The sequence below is a fragment of the Saccopteryx leptura genome, chromosome 5 (genome assembly GCF_036850995.1).
Source record: "Saccopteryx leptura isolate mSacLep1 chromosome 5, mSacLep1_pri_phased_curated, whole genome shotgun sequence".
NCBI classification, from domain to species: Eukaryota; Metazoa; Chordata; class Mammalia; order Chiroptera; family Emballonuridae; genus Saccopteryx; species Saccopteryx leptura.
In genome coordinates, this window is record NC_089507.1 from 170,974,372 (window position 1) to 170,995,145 (window position 20,774).

The 20,774-nt window shown below is 58.4% G+C and overlaps 1 protein-coding gene across 1 annotated transcript in view; it reads right to left on the reverse strand.

The window, feature by feature from the left end:
• SDK2 (sidekick cell adhesion molecule 2) overlaps positions 1-20,774 on the reverse strand; it is a 275,265-nt gene that overhangs the window by 80,567 nt on the left and 173,924 nt on the right. Inside the window, exons 4-12 of the mRNA XM_066386782.1 lie at positions 19,999-20,146; positions 13,218-13,351; positions 7,491-7,602; positions 6,416-6,606; positions 6,191-6,274; positions 4,375-4,569; positions 3,666-3,782; positions 1,647-1,814; positions 580-682 (exon numbers count right to left, since the gene is read on the reverse strand). Of these exons, the coding sequence (XP_066242879.1) occupies positions 580-682; positions 1,647-1,814; positions 3,666-3,782; positions 4,375-4,569; positions 6,191-6,274; positions 6,416-6,606; positions 7,491-7,602; positions 13,218-13,351; positions 19,999-20,146 (1,252 nt within the window). The remainder of the gene's footprint in view (positions 1-579; positions 683-1,646; positions 1,815-3,665; positions 3,783-4,374; positions 4,570-6,190; positions 6,275-6,415; positions 6,607-7,490; positions 7,603-13,217; positions 13,352-19,998; positions 20,147-20,774) is intronic.

Below are 20,774 nucleotides of genomic sequence, written 5' to 3' on the forward strand. Positions count from 1 at the left end.
CCCTTCCCCGGGGTTGGCCCCCAGGTGTCATCCTCCCAAGCGTGAAAGGAGTCCTGGCTTTCCAGCCTTTCCTGGCTGCTTCTTCCCTGGCTGCCCCTCCCGGGCCAGGTAGCTGGTTGCCAAGGTCCCGGCTCCCTGTGGTGCGCGGTGGGGGTGGCTGTGTACTTCCCCCTCATGTGTGTCTCTCTGAGGGGCCACCCCAGGGTCCTCCCCTGCCCTGGCCTTGTCACTTCTCCCAGACCTGCTCACCGGCACACCTCTGCTGTCTACTTAGTGGGGAGGGGTCTGGGAGAGCCAGCAGCCCCAAATTCCCCTTTCTCCCCCCCCTTCCTTCTACATCCCTCTTCCCCCCATTTTACCACACCCCTTCCCCCCCCCCCCCCCGGCACCACCCAATTAATTTCAAGCTCGCTCCGTTCCCCTCAGACCCGCCCCAGCCCTGTGAATGGTCCCCCCAGGGATGCTCTTTGGCCTCATGAGCAATACTGACCTACTTGGAGTAGACACTCACCCAGTGACCAGCGGCCCCTAAAGCTGTCCCTCCCCTTTGCCTCCCTGGGGCCACAGCGGAGAGAGTACCTGATGGTCACTCGGGGGTCATGGGCCACGCCACACACCATGGAGGCCTGGGTGCCCTTGATGACGCTCTGGTCCTGGGGAGGCTTGGTGATGCGCGTCCGGGCTGAAAGACAGCAGAGAGCAGGTGCAGTGAGAGGGGCCTGGGTTCCGAGTGCCAGGGGAGATGCAGGTGGGTGGGAAGGGCGCCTGCCGCTGGACTGGCCGGCGCGGCGGAGTTCTGTGGGCGGATGGAGGCAGGCCAGCAGGTGGGCAGGTAGGCCACAGTGAACAGCGTGCTTCCATGACGGCTGAAGTCTTGGGAGCCGCATTCAATAGTGAAGGCTCACTTAATTTCGCTCCCACAAATCCAGGCGAGGGATAACAAAACTCCTGGAAATCTGGGGATGACCAGGGTCCTATTTCTAGCACATCAGTGGTCCAGCCAAGGTAAAAAGAGGATCGTCTGATCTGTGGTCTAAGGCATTGCTCACCGGGCCACCGCCACGCCACCTGGACAGGAGGCCCACAGGTATGTCTGTCTGGGGTGTGGATCCCAAGTGGTGCAGAGTGTTGGAAAGGACTTGAGAAGTTTCCTTAAAGTAGAGGTCAGCAAGCTACAGTCTGGTTGTCATGTCCGCTGGTGGGCTGTCTGGGTGAATACACTTGCATTGAACACAGCCTGCGGGGTTAAGTATCGTCTATGGCTGCTTTCTCGATTAAACCGAAGAGTTAATTGAGGGGTTGCGACTGGCCCACAAGCCTAAAATGTTTACTATCTGACCCGTGTAGTGTGCTGGTTTCTGCCCTAGAGTATATGAAGACAGCGGTCTGTCACCTCTGAGTTCTCTCCACGCAGCCCAGCACGGAACCCTTGGTCACGTGGCATCATCTGCAGGACCCTGGCCTTCTGGGCCCCTCTCCTCTGAATTAATCTGTCCAAGTCCCTCTTGTAAGAAGCACTCTGGCCGGACAGACACGGGGCTATGGGTGCTGGTGGTTTGCGTGTGTGCTCTGCAGGGGCTGGCGTGTGCTCAGCACGCGCTCACACACGGGCATGTATGTAGAGAGCTCCTGCTCCGCACACTCACCCCACACAACCAGGTCGGCCGAGGCTTCGTCGACCCCCCGGGAGTTGGTCGCTGAGCAGGTGTAGGTGCCGGCGTCGGAGATGTGTGTGGGGCTGACGAGCAGGCTGCCCGACTCCAGGAGGGTGAAGCGAGCCAGCTGGACCGAGCCGCTGGCCAGGATGCGCTCCCCTGCGGGCGGCACGGGCGGGCTCAGGCTGCACCCCCGCGCGGGGCCGCACCCCCACCGCCCCCGGCTGCTCTGGGGCAGCGTGGCGTCTGGCAGGCTCCCAGCTTCAGAAACACGAGGAGAGCCAGCACAGGGGTGGGGACAGGGCTGCGGCTTCCGATTGGTGACAGGCGCAAGGGCACACGGTCACAGGGCGGGCAGCCCGGAGCCCAGGTCTCCTGGTGTCTCTCACCCACCACACTGTCTGCCGTTCACCAGCGAAGGCCAGGGACTGTCTCCTGACGCAGCGGGCACCCGGGCGGGGGGAGGGCAGACAGCTCTGACAAGGTGGTGACGGGCACCCTGCGGCAGGATGCTTCTGGAGAGTCACCTTCAGGGGAGCGGGGGACAGTGACGGGTGGGAGCAGCAAGGAGTGTGGTGGGAGGGACAGCCCTGGCCAGGACAGGCCTCCCTGCACTGCGGGACCCAGGGAGGCCCGGCGCCTGGGGAGAGAGAGGGAGAGAGAGGGAGAGAGAGGGAGAGAGAGGGAGAGAGAGGGAGAGAGACGGAGAGACAGGGAGAGACAGAGAGAGGCAGAGAGACAGGGAGAGACAGAGAGAGGCAGAGAGATAGGGAGAGAGAGGGAGAGAGAGGGAGGGACAGAGAGAGAGGGAGAGAGAGGGAGAGAGAGGGAGAGACAGGGAGAGGCAGAGAGAGACAGGGAGAGACAGGGAGAGAGAGGGAGAGAGAGAGAGAGAGAGAGGCAGAGAGAGGCAGAGAGAGGGGCTGTGCCACGGGTGTGAATGAGCCTGACAGTGCAGGTTTTTGTGATGGTCTCTATTTGAAAGAAAAGCCCACCTGTCTGTATAGAGGGGGCTCTCCACATGCGAACCTGCGGGTAAGTGTGTCTGCATACATGTGCAGGCATACTGAACTAGCAAGCGTGTTAGGTGGGTGTGTTTATTTCTGTGCCTAGGCACCTGCCTGGGTGTGCTGACACACATTCCGCACATAGGTATTGACCGCCTACTCTGAGCCAGACTCTGCTCTAGGCCCCAGGGAACTAGCGGTGGACGGAACCGAGAGCCCCCGACCTGCGCGTGGCGGCAGGCTATAAGCACAACACGTGACCTTGTATATGAGGAGGTGGGGGGACAAAGTAGGCGGGGCTCTGGGAGGTCCTGGGGCACAGGGCTGGTGCGTCCTGTGGATAAGGCTCATCCGAGGGAGGCTGAGAGGCTCGAGGGAGCGACTGTGTGTGTGTGCGCGCGCACACGGGGTGAGTTGTGAAGGCGAGTGAGTGGCACAGACGGGGAGAGGAGGCAGGCAGGGTGGGTGGACTCAGGTAGACAGCCAGGCTTTGCTGGCTCAGGTGTCCGGAGCCTTCCTACCCGCACTGACCGCCACAACTGCGACATTCACCGTCACAGTCACACAGCCACAACCGCGACATTCACCGTCACAGTCACACAGCCACAACCACGACATTCACCGTCATAGCCACACAGCAGTCGTCCGCGGGCCTCCTCACCTCCCAGGTGCAGGGCAGCCTTTCACACGCACTTTCCTGTAGGCATCACGCCGCCCTGACGTACACTGCCCCCAGGTTACAGAGGGGGACCCTGAGGTTCAGGATGGGCCACTAACTCACCCATGCTCACAGGTCTCAGAAAAGGCAGAGCGGTGCCCTGAGCCTGGCGGGTGGCGGGTGGCGGGCGGCACTCAGTGCGGGTGGTGGACGCCCCCTTGAGTTGTGCAGTGCACAGCCTTCACAGCTGCACGCGGGAAACCCACTCTGGCTAGCTCCGGAACTGAGCTCTGAGGACTGCCCCGACTGTCACACGGCCCTCCAGAGCCGAATAGCCTCATTTACCTTTCTGCCAAGCGATGGCCGGCCGGGGAGCCCCCGAAGTCTCACAAGCCAGCACCACGGACATGCCGTCGATCACCGTGCTGTCCAGGGGGCCCCTGGTGATGTTGGGGGCGATGCCTGAAGATGGAGACAGCGGGGCTCCTTAGCTACATCCTGGGAGGGGACCCCAGGACCAGAGGGCCAGGTTCTTGTCCTACGCCTGTCATTGCAGCTGGTGTGGACCCCACTTTGGGGAAGGATTACAGGTGCCTCGATGGGGTGCCAACAAGGGAAAGCCCGGAGGACCCACGAGGGCTCCCCATGTCTCCTGCCCCGTAGAAGGACCCAGAGAGAAGTGAGAAGAGAGAGAGAAGTGAGAGGGGGAGGGGTGGAGAAGCAGATGGGCGCTTCTCCTGTGTGCCCTGGCCGGGAATCGAACCCGGGACTCCTGCACGCCAAGCCGACGCTCTACCACTGAGCCAACTGGCCAGGGCCCTGAGCTGGTTTCAGAGCTTCTGTAAAAAAGCCAGGGAGCCTGTCCTCGCTCCAGGGTACTGGGAGTCCTCCGGACCCTGGACTCGGGGCTGCGGGAGCAGTGGCTGTAGGTGGCTCGTGCCACCCTGCTGCCCGAGGGACAGTGCTCTGTGACCCTGTCTCGTTCTCGAGAGGCTTAGAGCAGAGCTTCATCCTGGGTGGGAGGGGCTCCGGGGAAGGACAAGGAAGGACTTACTGGTGACAGCCAGGTAGGTGGACGTCTGCACCTCGCCGGCGGTGTTGCGAGCAAAGCACTGGAACATGCCGGTGTCGTCGGGCACCAGCCCGCTGATCTGCAGGCCCCCGTCCCCACGCTGCCGGAAGCGGCTCAGCCTCGCCACCTCCACCACAGCCGCGTCCTTGTACCAGGTGATGGACGGTGGCGGCACACCTGGGGAGAGGTGGACCCACAGTCAGCTGCCCCCTGCCTCCCTCCCTCCCTCCCTCCCTCCCTCCCTCCCTCCCTCCCTCCCTCCTCTGAGGGCTGCACGCGGAGGCCAGGAGTCTGTGAGGGGGTCATTGGGTGACTTGCTCTCTAGAACCTTCTCAGATGTGTCCCAGCAGCCTTGGGAGAGTGGTAATTCTCAAATTCTTACAGAGTAGGCGTTTCAAAAAAAAAAGTAAACTCTTGGGATGAGTTTAGCTGGGGAATGTCAGATTGGACAAACTACGTATTTTTTTCCCTACAGTATTTAGCAGACCCTCTTGTGTGCTCTGGGGACTTCCACCTGGGAGTCAGTTCCCCCAAACCCACTCGACCATAGCGCCCCACGTCAAGGGCGTGCAGAGGGGCTGGGGCTCCGCAGGGACCCTCAGCAGGGCCCTCGTGCCTGGTCTGCACAGGGAGGTGAAGGTGGCTCCCCTTGCCTCTCAGCCTTGTCCTAGCTGTGCCCCCAGCCTGGCACACGCTTCCCACGGGTACTCCCAACCCTCTGGGTCTCTCTGCTCAGAGGTGACTTCCCCAGAGAGCTCCCCTGGCTCCCCGCCCCTAAGCCACTTGCTCTTCCTCCCTCGCAGGTCTCACCCCCCCCCCCATTCTACGATCCTGTATTTCACCCACTCAACAGCGCACACCCTCTCACCTCGTAGCATCTCCGAGATCAGGGTGCCTCACAATCGACAGCATGTCATAATTTAATTGGCAGTCTTTTTTCTTTCTTAGTGGTACATAAAATAATGGGGCATCTTACAGCCCGTGGCATTTTGGATGAAATGAAATAAGGCATCTTTGTTTATTGGTTTGCTCGCCCTCCTCACGGGGATGTCAGTTCCCTATGAGCAGGGATCTGGGGGTTTGGTTCCTCCTGTACCGACCCCAGCCCCGCCCGGGAATAGTATCCACACAGGGTGAGCCCTCAAAAGAAAAGTGTTTGTTGAATGAATGAATGAATGAATCTTGTCTGTCCCCTATTTTGGTCCTCCCTCCCCTCTCTCTCCTGCCTGAGCTACATTCTGCCTTACTGCTCAATATCGGATCATGTCCCACCATGTCACCCAGACTTCATCCTGGTTTCAGGCTAGGTTTTGGTTTGGCGGCACCAGGAGTGGGGTGGGGGCTGGGAAAAGCAGGAATTCTCCAGGAACATTGACCAGGGTGGTTCAGTAGAAACGGTGGGTGGAGAGAGGGAACGCAGGGGGAGCTCCTGGGTACACGCAAGGCGAGACACGCCCGAGCTCTCCTAGTTCTAACATAACGATAATTCACCGGTGTCTACAGCTCTCCAAGTGCGGGCAGTTAGGATCTGTCACCTCTTCTGAAGTAACAGTGATTTGGGTTCATTGGGAACCCTTGAGTTATGGTAACTTAACGTAGGTTGATTTCTAGCCCTGAGACTGCGGTAATTTGGCCTGTGTGTTTCCTGGGCCGTCTGCTCACAGCCAGACTGACTCGCTGCTCAGTGACGGTGCCTGGAGAAGGAGGTGGGACTTAGAAGAGTCCGTGACAGACACAGAAGAGGCTGAAGGCTTAGGGCTCCTCGTCCTCCCTTCATCCACACCGCCCGCCAGGTTACCTTTGGCCCGACAGGGAATGTCCACCACTTTCTCCATCTCTGCTGTGATGTGTCTCTCTGGCTCCTTGACAAACTGCGGTGGCTCTGCAGGAAGAAACGCAGGGGAGGGGATCAGAGTCATGCTCCTCATGATGTAGCTAGCCACTGTTTGGATCCCCCTTCAGTGGGCCCCAGCCAGGCCGCCCCAGCCCTCAGGGGACCCCCGGCAGCCCCGCCCCATCTCACCCAGCACGGACAGGTAGGCGCCGCGGGTGACAGAGGGGACGCTGCTGCTGCGCAGCATGGCTTCACACGCGTAGAAGCCCGAGTCGCTGCCTGTGGGGCTGGGGATGGTGAGCCGGCGGTTGTAGTCGCTGAGGCCGCCTGACAGCAGGACCCCATCCTTCTTCCAAATGATGTGCAGCTTGGTCAGGGGCCTGGAGGGGAGGAGGGAGCCGGCACTGAGCCACAGGGACTTCCGGAGGCCCGAGGGCAGGGCAGGGGTGGTGAGGAGTGCGGCCAGGGGCCAGGCTGCCCGGGTTGGCCCAGGCCCCTGGCACTTTCTAGGTGCAAGTTCCTTCAGTGCTCCAGGCCTCACTTTCCTCATCTGTAAAATGGGGCACCCCGCTCCCTGGGGCAGGGGCCCCGGGTGCCCGTTGCACTGCAGCTCTGCTATCGGCCAGCTGGGCGACCTCAAGCAGGTTGCTTGTTCTCTCTCCGCTTAAGGGTTAGTGATATCTATGTCGGGAAGTTGTTGTTGGGAGAAAAGCGTTGTGTGGGAAGGCAGTTATTTGCACAGCGCCCACACGTGATGTGATTCTTAGTTTCCTGTCTGACAAAAGGGGGTTCGTGTACGGCCGGGAAGGGCCGTAGGTTACACCTGGCCGCAGGTCTACCTCCTGCAAAGTCCATCACTACGCTGATGCCCAGCACAGCTCTCCTCTTGCACATGCCTGCCTGCAGGGTGGGCATTGTGGTCAGAGGCCCCTGCCCTTCTCGGGGCTGCTCTGAGGGTTGAAGTGAGAGGACTTCCCCCGTCCCCAATATCCTGGGCTGAGACCTGCTGCCTCGTAACATCCACTTGGAGCCCGGTCTCTCCTCTCGGCCCACAGAGAGCGAGCTGGCCCTGCTTGTACCCGACAACCCTGCGACAGTAGCTGCATGTCCCCCCCGTCCTCCCTTTGGGCTGCACACCCTTTCTCCTCTCGTGGGTCCTCACACGGCACTCCTGGGCCTTTCTGACTGGTCTCCTCAGCGCCCACAGGTCAGGAGCAGCCTCTGAGGTTAAGAGTGACGGGCGGCGGGGAGAAGAGCCACCCACCTGGCGTTGGCCACACACTCCATGGTCACCTCTGACGTCCCGGCCACCACGCTGGTGTTCTTGGGGGGGATGATGATGGTTGGGGCGATGGGGTCTGCAGGCCCCCCTACATCTGGGGAGAGGTCAGGTGTTAGCCAGGGACGGAGCTCAGGAATCCCACCTCTGCCCAGACCTTGTTAGAGCCTGCTGCCATGGAGACCTCTGCCCTGGTGGAGCGGGACTGGTGGCCACAAGGCAGCCTGACCCAAACCTCAGGCCACCGACCCCAGGAACCCCCTCACCTTTCCTCCTCCTCTGCCGACGGGTCTCTGCACAGCGTCCACAGAGAGCCCACTGGGGACCTCCCAGGCTTTCCCTTGTCCTCCTGTGACCACCCCTCCCCCGACCCCCTTGGCCTGTTTTGGTCTCCAAACTCCTTCCGTCCACTTGCATTGCTTTTCTTAGCTCACTGCCTCATTTTCTGTCTCTGCCACCAGAACGCGACCCCCCTGTACTGGTTTGAATAGCGGCCCCCCACATTCATGTCCACAGCCGCTGTAAATGGAAAAGGGTCTTTGCACAGCTGTAGTCAAATTGAAAGGAGGCCCTCCTGCATCAGGCCGGGCCCCACATCCAGTACCACACGTCCGCAATCAGAAGAGGGAGATTTGGACAGCCACTCAGTCACACGGGGGAGAAGGCAGGTGAAGACAGAGGCTGGGACTGGAGTGATGCATCTACAAGCCAGAACACCCCACGCCTGGCCGGGAGCCGCCCGCAGCCAGGGGAGGCCAGGAAGGACCTTGGGCCTGCAGACGCCTTGGTTTCGGACTTTTGGCTTCCAGAACAGTCAGAGGATAAAACTGCCCACAGCCACTCAGATGGTGGTACTTGGTGACAGCAGCCCCAGGAAACTCAGACCTTCCTTGGGGGCAGGAACCTCACCTATTTTGGCTTGTGACAGAACTGTGTCTCCCCTCAAATTTGTACGCGGAAGTCCCAACCCATATGAGACTGTATTTGGAGATGGAGTGTTTACAGTGAGGTCCTAAGGGTGAGGGGGCCCTCAGAGGAAGAGACCCCAGAGTTCTCTTCTCTCTCTCTCTCTCTCTCTCTCTCTCTGCCGTATGAGGACACAATGAGAAGGCAAGCCCGGGAGAGAGTCCACACCAGAGCCCGACTGTGCTGGCCCCTGACCGCGGCCTTGCGGAACTGTGAGATGTCAGCACCTGTACTGACGCCCCCAGTGTGCGGGACCGTTACAGGAGCCTGTGTGGACGCAGACCGTCTCGCGCACCCCCACATCTCCAGCACGAGAGACGACGTCTGGCACGCAGCAGGCGCTCCGATACTTTCGATAGGTGAACACGTGAATGGAACTATTGCTGCACAGCCCCTAGCACAGCCCCAGCACTGATGGGATCCTGAGTGGGGCTTTATTGAAACAAAATGACATCCGACCACCTCCCAGGAGAGGCAGGAACATTTCCTTTAAGACGTGGCTGTGTTCTTATCTTTGGGGGCCAGCGTAGGCCCCATATTGACAGAAAATGCCAATATGCCCTGTACACCTGCCCAGGGCTCCTGAAAATACAACCGAGGCCGTTTCCTCCCACAAGAAAATCCATCCAGTTGGCTCCTTCCCAGGAGGATGGGGGTGGCAGGCTCTAGTGACGTGCACAGCCCTGGGCGACACAGATAGGTCCCCTCTCTGGAAAGGTCCTGCCGTGGCCCCACCACCAGGCCAGGCCACCCCGGTGGGCCCTGAGCCGGTCTTCTTGCCCGGACTCCAGGCCCTGCTGGTAAAGGCCCAGGTTGAATGGGAATAAAATGTCAAAAATGAAGTAAAATGAAGGGGGGAAGAGAGGAAGCATATAAAACAAAATAATTGCAACAATATAAAAGCCTCATGTAGGTGCCATAAAGCGCGGTCAAATTGAAAGCTGCTGATATAGCTGAATCCATAAACGCATGCTCTACGTTGTTTATCATACGCTGGGCACACAGGTACCAGGCCCCAGATTAATGGGGCCTGAGGAGGAGACAGGCAGGTCCCGAGCTGTGCCCCCTGACGTGGCTGGCCAAGCAGAACCTAGGAGTTTAAAAATAGGAGGCTGCCCCAGGGCCTCGGGCCAGCTTGTTGGCTTTGGGAGAGTAGAGGGGAGACCGACCCCCCGCCCAGGGACCCTGAAGCTCATGCCCGGGCCCAGCTGGCAGCCTGCAGGGCCAGAAGGGAGGGACAGGCAGTGGCTAGGGACCCTGGACCCAGTGAAGGAGGGCTTGGGGTTCAGGAAGACCTGGTTTAACACCCTGGCCTGCCTCAGGAGTCCCCGAGCTAAGCTGGTCTGGGGTGAGGGCAGACTGCTGACAGTAAGCAACAGACAGCCCCTCTTCCTGGGGATTTGCCTGCCTGTGCTCGGCGACACCTGGGGCAACGCAGAGTTAGGAGGAGGGGCCTCTCCCAGGTGAGCTCCTGACCTGGACAGCCCCCAGGGCAGGAGGAATCACAGGGGCTCCCCACACATGGGCAGAGCCGGGTCCTGCTGCCCCAGGACGATTCTGGTCACAGGCGCGACTAGGGACACCCGGTGAGATGCATTCTCCCACAGTCACCTCATTTAACTTTTCCAACTACACTCTGCTGTCGGCATCATGCCGCAGATGAGGGAGCTGAGGCTCAGGGACCCTGTGACTCACCTGGGCCTCAGGCTAAGTGAGTGTAGTGGGGGGGGGGGGTTGCTGTCTCCCTCCTGAGCCGCTTCCAGCTGCCTGCGAGCTGGGGACCAACTTCTGCCACCCAACATGGGCTACCAACCTCAGACGGCTGTGAGCTCTTGAAATGGAACTGGTCCCCTTCGGTCAAATGGGATTTAATTTTAAATAATTTGCATTTAATTAAATGCACATCAGTTATTGGAATGCTTTTCAGGAAGTGTGGAGTGACCAGGCACAGGGCTCTATTTTCCAGCTGTACATGTTATGAAATCTAAACTCCGATCACAAATTTCAGATGCAAATCTTGCGTCCCCATTGAGATGCGCCGTGTGACACACACGGGTTGCGAACACTTAGTGTGAGAGAAACAATGCACAGCATCTCATTAATATCTTCCTACCTGATTGTATGTTATGACGGCCCTATTTTAGATATGTGGATTAAATAAGACATATTGATGAAATTAATTCCACCTCTTTCTCATCCCCCTCCCCTTAAAAAAAAAGTTAGGCTACTGGAAAATTTTTAAGTAACTTAATGGGGCTCACATATTTCTATTGAACAGTGCAGGTCTGATCCTTGGGAGTGGGGCCACCAGCCAGGTAGGGACTTTTCAAGAGCTGTGACGCGCCTGACCAGGCGGTGGCGCAGTGGATAGAGCATTGGATTGGGATGCAGAGGACCCTGGGTTCGAGACCCCATGGTCGCCAGCTTGAGTGCAGGCTCATCTGGTTTGAAGAAAAGCCCACCAGCTTGAACCCAAGGTCGCTGGCTCCAGCAAGGGGTTACTCGGTCTGCTGAAGGCCCGTGGTCAAGGCACATATGAGAAAGCAATCAATGAACAACTAAGATGTTGCAACGCGCAATGAAAAACTAATGATTGATGCTTCTCATCTCTCTCCGTTCCTGTCTGTCTGTCCCTGTCTATCCCTCTCTCTGACTCACTCTCTGTCTCTGTAAAAAAAATAAATTAAAAAAAAAAAAAAAAAAAAAAAAAGAGCTGTGATGGTCCGGGTGAGGTCACCAGGGTTACACCTGAGAGGGGTGATGCCCGGAGTCCCTGACCTGGCTCTCTCCTCCGTGCCTAGAGGGTACGGGCGACCCAGCAGGGCTTCTGAGAAGCTGAGCTGCTCTGAGCAGAGGAGGGCAGGGGGAGGGGCGAGGGCAGGGAGGGGCGAGGCTGGGGGAGATAAATGAGGGGAGCTGGTGGCAGTGGCGGGCGGAGTGGCTTTTGCTCCTTGCACACTGGCTGGCGGACAGGCTGCCTAGGGATTTGTGTCAGTGACAGGAATGGGGTTTTGAAGCACAGTCACTCGTGGGAAGAGAAATTAGCTGAAAACCAGCTGATTCTGCTCTTCCGTCCGGTACAAATCACTTTGTGAGAGCAGGAGGCGCGAGGTGGTGGGGTGGGAGGAAGACACCGGGCACGGGGGGGGGGGGGGGCTTGGTAGACATGGGGGTCCGCAGGGGCCCCGCCTGCCTCCCTTGGGCTGGCTGGAGGGTTGGGGGCGTTAACATGGAGCAAAGAGAGAATGAGCCCTGCGCTGGGCCAGGAGAGGGGAGCTGAGGGAGGAGTACAGAACAGGAGGCTCCAACCTCTGGTCTCAGCGTAAACCGAGTCACCCAGGAAGATGACTTAGACCATGAACATTGTTTCCAACCAATGACTGGGTTCCGTTAGACGCCAGGGAGTCAGAGCGCTGGAAAATATAAGGGGAAAACATCCCCTTCTGGTAATCAGATTCCTTTTTCCATAGAAGCTGCAGCCCCAGGTCATGGGCTAGCTAGAAGGTGACCCCAGCTCAGGTTAATGTCAGAAGTTACACCTGGGACTCCGATAGGGCTGTACCCAGAATGGAACTCTCCACCCTGCATCCAGGCCTCCTTCTGGGGAGACTGGAACCTGGGGTGGAGGAAAGCGTTATCTGCAGACATGGGAAGGGGTTCTGTGGGCACTCAGAAGGCCGGGGAGTGGGAATGGAACCGGTTGGGGGCTGCTCTGGGCTTTCCGGGCGCTGGCAGACAGACAGAGGCTGGCAGACAGACAGAGGCTGGATCTCAGGAAGGACATGGGAAGGCCCCGCGCTGGCCCGCACCCACATCCTGCTGCTGACGGGTGTGTCCCAGAGTGACCAGGATGATAAATGAGACTTGGGTTTGGAGCAGGGGTGGTAGAGATGTGGAGAGACGTAAACATCTGGCGCCCCCGGCTTGTGTGGGTGCTCAGCTGCTGCAGGAAGTCCTGGCCTCCTCCACACACTCTGTGATTCTTGGCCAGGGCCTGTGGCCTGGGTGGTACCCACCTTCTCAATCCCAGGGATGGACCAGGGAGGGAGGGGGCCAGCCAGGCCAGGGAAGACACCCCAGGATTTCCATCACGGCTCCCTGTCGGCTGGACCAATGCCTCTTTGCCAAAGGAAACTCAAGGAGCTGTGCTTTTAACGTGCTGCCCCCTGCCTCTGCCACCGGGGAGGGCTTTGCCTCCCTGCCCATGGCTCTGGGTGGTCTCCGGGGATGGACGCAGAGGCACTTCTAGGTGGAATGTGGAAGGAAGGCAGCCATGTCCCCGTCAGGGAGGGTGCCTGACTCTAAGCAGAAGCAGCACTTTTCTGTGCCAGCTGAGTACAGGCAGTGGGTGTGTTTGAAAACAAGCTTCCCGCCTCCTGGCGTGCTCCCCTGTCTGCACCTGAGCCCCAGGGTGGCTGCAGTCCACAAGTGTTCCCTTTCTCCTACATTCTGTGCTCTCTCCCCAGGCCTCCAGTGGCCCTGCTGACACTAAGCTAGGCGTCCCCGCTCCTGATGCAGGATTTCAGACTTGTCAGGGGGATGGGGCCCCAAACGCAGCTGCTCCCACCTGGGCTCTGACACTGCACTCCCGGCTGGGTCTCCCCCTCCCCAGGAGGGCTCCTCCACGGCGCTCCCCCAGCCTTCCCATCCAGCACCATTCCATCTTCCCCACGATCCCCGGGAGCCCCATTCCCAAGATTTAATGCTGAGCTCCGCCATCGGTCCCAGGCTCTGCTGCTTACTTACTTTCCACAGCGAGAGTGATGGGCTGGCTGGTCTTGTTATCCCCGTTCTTGTCATTAACAGCCTGCACGTAGTAGCGGCCTGTGTCGGGAGCCACCGTCGAGAGGATGACAAGGGTGTTCTCCAGGGTGATGGCTCTGGGAAGGGGAACAGGACTCATCTGACAGGAGCCCAAAGGGCTCTCAGCATCCAGGGATGGGAGAGAGGACCTGAAACTGGTGGCCCCCAGAGGCCCTCCTCCAGCCCACTTTCTGGAACCACTTACTGCCTGAACTCCAGCCACATATAGTTCGTAGAGAACACACTGCCAGCACTGGGGACCAGACCCAAACACAGCACATGTCCAGAGGTCCCAGACTGCTGTCCCTGTGAGGCCTCCCTGCCCCCCACCCCACGTCCGCTCTAGGGGCTGTTCCCACAAGGTCCCTCTGAATTCTGCCCAGTCCTATCACAGCAGCGATGGCTGTGTGGGTGTGCGTTATCTCTGTGGACACACCGGGAGCATCCATCCAGACACTTGCAGAAACATCCCAGAATGAACGAGCGAATGACTGACTGATGAGCAATGATAATAAAGTTAGAAATGGACGGGACCATTCCAGAGTTAGCACTCTAACATAATTCTAAATTTGTTTAGGTTGATTCAAAGACCACAGATTGCCACTAATGTGGACTTTTGGGGTTCACATCCCCCCCAGCCCCCTTTCATGGTAACAGTTTTCACCTCCTCAAAGCTGGTCAACAGAGTGGATCGGCCGGGCTGGTTGAGAGGGAAAAAGGGGGCTGGCCGGGCAGTGGGGTGCAACATGGGCTGTTTGCTCCCAGTCTGGTTCCCTCTGCTGGGATCCCACACACAGCCCCTCAGCGCCCGGCTCTGCAGGCAGGAGAAGGGGCTTGTCCAGGCGGCGAGGGGGACGCCTCTCCATGCGGGTGAAGCAGAGCCAGGGGCGCTGCCCACGCTGCTCTGCCTGCCATCTCCTCTCACCCATTCTCCCAGTGACAAACACGGCCATTAGTTTGTCGTCTATCTCTGGGTTTTAATGTGATGTGCCCGAGACAGCTGTTAAATATCCTTAATGTTAGTTTAACAAGGACAAATCCAGTTGAATTCTTTTCAAATTTTCCCATTAGGTGAATGTTACAGAGTTTTAAACAAGCTCTCAAATAAACAGCCCACTAACGCCTCTCCAGCCCGCTCTCTCCCAGCCGGGGTCCCCTCTCTCCTAGGTTTTTGGGGGCTCATGTGCATTTGGGGGGTTCTCAGCAGAGTGCTGGGAAGTAGGAAGGCAAAGCCCTCCTGCCCCAATTCTTGGGCAGGCTAATGATGTCCAGTTCTTTTTTTCTGGACAGCTCGTCACCTCCAGTTAATGAGGCTAGTTAACTGGAGTCTAATATAAGTAAAAAGTAACAACAGGGGCCAGGGACAGGGACGTTTCCCACTGGGGAGTCTCCCGGAGGGGCCCCTGTCCTTTAGTGGAGCCTGCCGGTGGGCGAGCGAGGGTTGGGGGGAGGGAGGCCGGGCTGTGGCCGGGACAGGGTGAGAGCCTGGGCAAGGAGCTCTGGCCCCCTAAGAGGCACGCAGCCTCCTCCTTCCCGGGCCTGTCTTCCCATCTGTGCAAGGGGTGGGAGCACATGTTTGTGAGGGCTCCTTCCAGCCCTGAGGTGAGGAGTTCTGATTCCTGTTCTGTCCCTTTTGGCCCGAGGTGTCCATCTTCCTCTAACACGGCTCCCACCGGGCACTCAGTCCAAGGCCAGGACTGACCTCAGGAGCAGCCGCGCACTGGGACCAAGTGGGTCCCAGCCTCCCTGGACACCCCCTCCGCCACAGCAGTGTGGGAACAGCTTGAAGGAAGTCTTCAGTAGGCGGGCACACTGGACACGCCTGGTCCCGCTGTCCGGCTCACCCGCCTGTCCTGAGCCCCCCTTTGGCCTCCAGAGAAGAAGCCTTCTGCCCCGGTTCCTTCTCTCAACCAGGAAGCCTCCTCCACCCCCATTCTCTCAGTTTAGCTATATTTTGTCTAATATGACCCATCCTTCTCGGTCAGTGGTGCGCACCCAGGAGTGGTCTTGCCCTCCAGGGGACATGTGGCAGTGTCTGAACAACTTCTGGTTGTCACAGCTGTGGGGCTATTACCGGCAACCAGTGGTAGAGGTCAGGGATGCTGCTAAGCACCCTACAGTGAACCTACCACACAAGGGAAATTTATCGGTCCCCAAATGTCAACTGTGCTGTGGCTGAGACACCCTGTCCTGGAGGGGGTGGCATACTGAGATGGTTGCTGCCCCAGAGAAGGGCAGCTGCTGGGAAGTCAGGGGCCACTCTTTCCAAACCCCCTCGCCTCCAGGCGGGGCAGTGTGTCTGAGCTAGTGGGGCGGGGGGGGGGGGGGAGGGATGTGCGCTGATTCTTGGCTCGGACCACAAGAACCCCCTGTGTGCTCCCCACGTTCCTGCTGCCCCTCTGTAAGAGCAGAGCAACTGGGAAGCCCAGTGTGGATGACAGCAGAGCTCCTGCCAGCCAGGGTCCCCAAATGACTGTGCAGGGGAACACTCCTCCCATCCCTTGCCCACGGTAGGACTTAAAATGAGCAAAAAATAAACATCTATGGTGCCTGGTTCCTGGGTTTAAGGGTCCATCTCCTCCTGCAGCTAGAGTTGCCTGAACCAGCACTGTGGGAAGCAGTCTGGACCGGAACCACGGGGCCCAGGTGTGCCTTCAACTCTTGACTGTCGGGTGACAAGAGGCAGAGAGACTGGGATGTGATAATGGCCTTTCACCTGCCCTCCCTCTGTCCTCAGCAGGCTGAGGACGGCTGAGGACTGTCCCTGAGCTTGTGTCCTCTTCAGGATGTCCAGGCACTTCAGGGATGGTTCTGGAATGACCCTGTACCTCACTTCCCAAGCGCACAGGTCTGGCTCTGGCGTGCAGGAGGGCATCCGGCTCGCTGCCCCGCAGCGCCCACAGGGAAAGGCACCGCGGGAGTCTGCGGGGCATCCGGCTCGCTGCCCCGCAGCGTCCACAGGGAGAGGCATGCGCGAGTCTGTGGGGCATCCGGCTCGCTGCCCCGCAGCGCCCACAGGGAAAGGCACCGCGGGAGTCTGCGGGGCATCCGGCTCGCTGCCCCGCAGCGCCCACAGGGAAAGGCACCGCGGGAGTCTGCGGGGCATCCGGCTCGCTGCCCCCGCAGCGCCCACAGGGAAAGGCACCGCGGAAGTCTGCGGGGCATCCGGCTCGCTGCCCCCGCAGCGCCCACAGGGAGAGGCACCGCGGAAGTCTGTGGGGCATCCGGCTCGCTGCCCCGCAGCGCCCACAGGGAAAGGCACCGCGGGAGTCTGCGGGGCATCCGGCTCGCTGCCCCGCAGCACCCACAGGGAAAGGCACCGAGGAAGTCTGTGGGGCCTCCGGCTCGCTGCCCCCGCAGCGCCCATAGGGAAAGGCACCGCGGGAGTCTGCGGGGCATCCGGCTCGCTGCCCCGCAGCGCCCACAGGGAAAGGCACCGCGGAAGTCTGTGGGGCAGGCCGGCAGGCTCGGCTCTCAGGCGGGGCAGGGGCCTATCTTCAGCTGCCCTTCTCTGGTTTCCATCCACCAGGTCTCTCCTGCCTGCCCCCTACATGTGGCTTCTAATAAGCCAGCCTATGTTGTTGGCTCCATGGGGGCCCAATTGAAAATTTAATTAAGAATAAAATAAATCATCCTGGAACCTGCCCAAAGCCCCCAGCACGAGTCCCTGTTAGGAATCTTGTCTCCTACTCATCCAGGAGCACCAGGGAACGGACACAGTGCTGCTCATCACTGTCCGTGCCCAGGCGGTGAGAGCCGCCCTCGGCACCCCGCGTGTTCCCAGCACCCGGCCCGCCCCTCCGGCTCGCAGCACTCATTGACATGTATCTCTAGCAAACAGACACCGGAGAATCTGCTACTACCAGGGATCTTTCCGCCTGTTATGAATATTAATCCGCTGTAATTGCTGAGATAAAATCACCATAGTGTGCTATCGTGTTTGGGAGGAGTGATGGAGAAGGTGGAAAGGCGGTGAGTGTGACTGTGTGCTTGCTGTGACAGTTCTCTCCTGCCCTGGCCAGGTGGCTCAGGGTTAGAGTGTCATCCCACTACACCAAGGTTGTGGGTTCAATCCCTGGTCACAGCACATACAAGAATCAACATATGAATGCACAAATTGATGTTCCCTCTGCTCTCTCTCTCTCTCTCTCAAATCAATCAATAAAAATAAAAGACTACTCTGTCCTGGTGCCAAAAGCTATTGGGAATGAAAAGGGGGTGAAGACAGAAGCCAGGAATGAGAAAAGGAGGTGGAAGGGTGTCAGTAAGTGGGTGATGGGAGTGAGGATGGAGACAGGGTTTCACCTGTCACAGCAAATGGGGTGGCTAAGGGTCCACCTGTCCCCTCCCGCAGCCAGAGCACACACTGGTAATCCATCATGGTGCTCCTTCCCACAGTCTCCATGCATCCATCATGGTGCTCCTTCCCACAGTCTCTATGCATCCATCATGGTGCTCCTTCCCACAGTCTCCATGCAGCCTCAGAATCCTTCTCAACTCAGCATTCCAGAAAGCCACTACCAATTACAGGATGCCATCACTGACACCCCCTGGACGTGTGAAATAACCTCAGGAAGGGGAGTTAGGAAGGGGTGAGGACTTATCTACCTGTCTGACACCTGTGTGGCATAGCATTCTACAACTCAACCTCCTTCTCTGTGTTAATGGCAGACCACACTCTGCTGGTGTATTGAACCTTAACTGGGTGGAAGGCAGCACGCTCTGATGCACACAGCATGAGGCTACCTGGTAACTGGGGGTTCTGCTCTAATTTCCCACCTGCTCCGGATCCATGGCCTTTGCCTTGGGGACTGGGCAGGTCCTCTCACTCAAGAAGCAGAGTCAGTTTCCCTACTTCTTGAGTCTGAGTTCTACCACGTGACTTTCTTTGGTCAATGGCAGGTTAGCAGAGGCTCGAAAAATCTGTTCCTGCTTTGTCTCTGGTTCCTTCAGTTGCCAGGAGAGGATGCTAGGGTTACCTGGCTGGAGGGTGAGACGCGTGCAGCACAGGTAAGTCACCCAGCCATTCTAATTGGTCAATAGCCGACCAACCCTGGACATGTATGTGAAAGAGCCCAGCCCTGATCACCAATCTGCAGATTCACTATGACAAATAGATGCTTCTTGTTTCAGGTCCTTCAGACCATTTGTTACCCAGCATTATTACGTCTGTAGGTAACTGATACATTCTGGGACAGTGGTTCTCAACTGTGGCTGCACATTAGAATCACTGGGGAGCTGTTAAAAATCCCAATACCAGAGCACACCCCATTGAATGAAGTCAGAATGTGTAAGGGTAGACTCTAAAGATCAGTGTATTTTCAATTGTCCCAAATGATTTCAATAGGTCACCAGGTTGAGAATCACAACACTAGGACCAAATTTTTCCAAGTGCAATCACTTTATCCGTTTCCCCCCATATCTTTGAACCTCTTTACCTATAATTTCTATGTAAGACAGAATCAAGGGCCCTGACTTGACAGGGTCAGCAAGGCTGTGGTGAGATTTGGCAAAGTAGTTCAACTTTGGGGGTTTCAATGTCCCACCCATAATGTGGGGATAAAACTAGCCGCCTAATGTTGTAAGGGGTCATTCATCCAAAACATGTTTTTGGAGTATGCACTCTGGGGATTGGGAAGGGAGGAGACAGAGCATCTCACCCTTGGAGGGGAGGGTGATGTGTGCAGTGTGCTTCATCTGGGCCCGAGAACACAGCAGGTACCCCAGAACTGACAGCCACTGTCATTATTACTATGCTTCTCTCGATAGACTTCATGGTCCCCAAAGGCAAGAACTGTACATCCCAGATCCGGCTTCCTACAGAGACCAGGACGGGCTCCACCTACACTTGATCTGCTACCCCAGGAGGCCAGGACCAGTGTGGTCTTTCTCCTTTTCTGGGAGTAGAGGAAAGTTGGAGTATGAAAGGGAAAGCCTGGGCGGGCTCCAGACCCCTAGGGCGGATCAGGAGGGCCGGGTGTGTCCCAGGAGGAAATGTTTTGCCTCTCGCCCTCCGTGGAGGTGCTGGCTCCTTTGCTCCTGCCCACAAACCAGGCTGCCAACCGACGCCTTGGGCCACACAGAGGGGTTTTGTTAGAGCTGAAAGAGCCGTGTGTTCTCTCCCTGCCGGGGCCTCTGACCTCACCTCCTCCCGGGAGCCAAAACACACAAAGTCCAGGCACACCGTGGACACCCAACCACACCTGCACACCGGAAACGCCCAGGGGCCGGGCCACCCGCCCTACCTGGGAGATGCCAGGCACCCCCCACCCTGCAACCTCCTGGCCCCACCCCCAGGCCACCCGCCCTACCTGGGAGGAGCCAGGCGCCCCCCACCCACCCCCACCCCGCGCAACGCCCTGGCCTTGCTGGCCTGAGTCCTGGGCCTGTGAGCGTGGTGACCGCGCCTTTGACCGCGCCGGCTTGGGTGTTTTACATGCTCTGGGAGGCAGAACTATCCTCCAGCTCAGAAAGGAACCAGCGCCCGGGATTCTCCAGGACTGCGACTGAGCTGTTTCGGCTCCAAGTCTTCACACACACATTCCCAGAAAGGCCCTCCTCAACCAAACTCTGCCGTCTGGGCAGTCCTCAGCCTGGCTCTGCCCTAGAAGAGCTCAGAGGTTGCGCAGAAAGGGCCCTGTCAGCACTTGGGGGCTTTATCTGGCCCCACCCCGCCTCCCCCAGGCAGGCCCCCGCCTTCCACTCCTCCCGGCAGGGTGCTCACATGCGGCTGCTGGGCGGGATCTTGCGGCCATCGCGGAACCAGGTCACCTGGGGCCGGGGGAAGCTGGCGATGCGTGGGGCGCGGATGACGGCGGCCTCTCCGTGGGAGACACTCTGGCGCTTTTCACCTTCCTCAAAGCTCCCCATGTCTGCAGAGGGAAGAGCACATGCTGGGTCAGGGGCTGAGGCCAGCCCCACAGACTGTCCACTCCTGGGGTGGGAGTGGGGACAGCAGATGGAGGGAAAATGCAGACCGGGTGACCCGGGGGTAGGGGGACACCACACTTAGACTACCCTTCATGACCCCGTCGCTCCATCTGTGAGGGGACTTGACTTGTACTTTTGGGGTTTACATCCATTTATACTCATATGTATCCATGAAGCAACGGAGTCATCCAACAGTCTTGAGAGGTTGGTCGTTATTTCACACATTCTACGACGAAATACTGCCCACACGGGCTCAGAGCGGTTCACTGACTTGTCCAAGGACATGTGGTCAGGAAGAGGCAGGGTCAGGATTTGAACCTGGATCTCAGAGTCGGGAGTCAGGCGGAGCTGTCCCTTCAGTCCTGTCCTCCAGTGCGACAGGGGTGGGTGTGATGCGAAGGGTGTGTTTTAGGGCCAGGTTGCTGTGCCCTTGGTTGGGGGGAGGGTGGGGTCTGGGATGCTCATAATCTCAGTGTAGAGATGATTTCCTTCCTAGGCCTTTGGGGGAAGTGTGTGAGACTGCATAGATGTGTGAACACAGAAACTGTATTCTTTTAAAACATGCTGAGC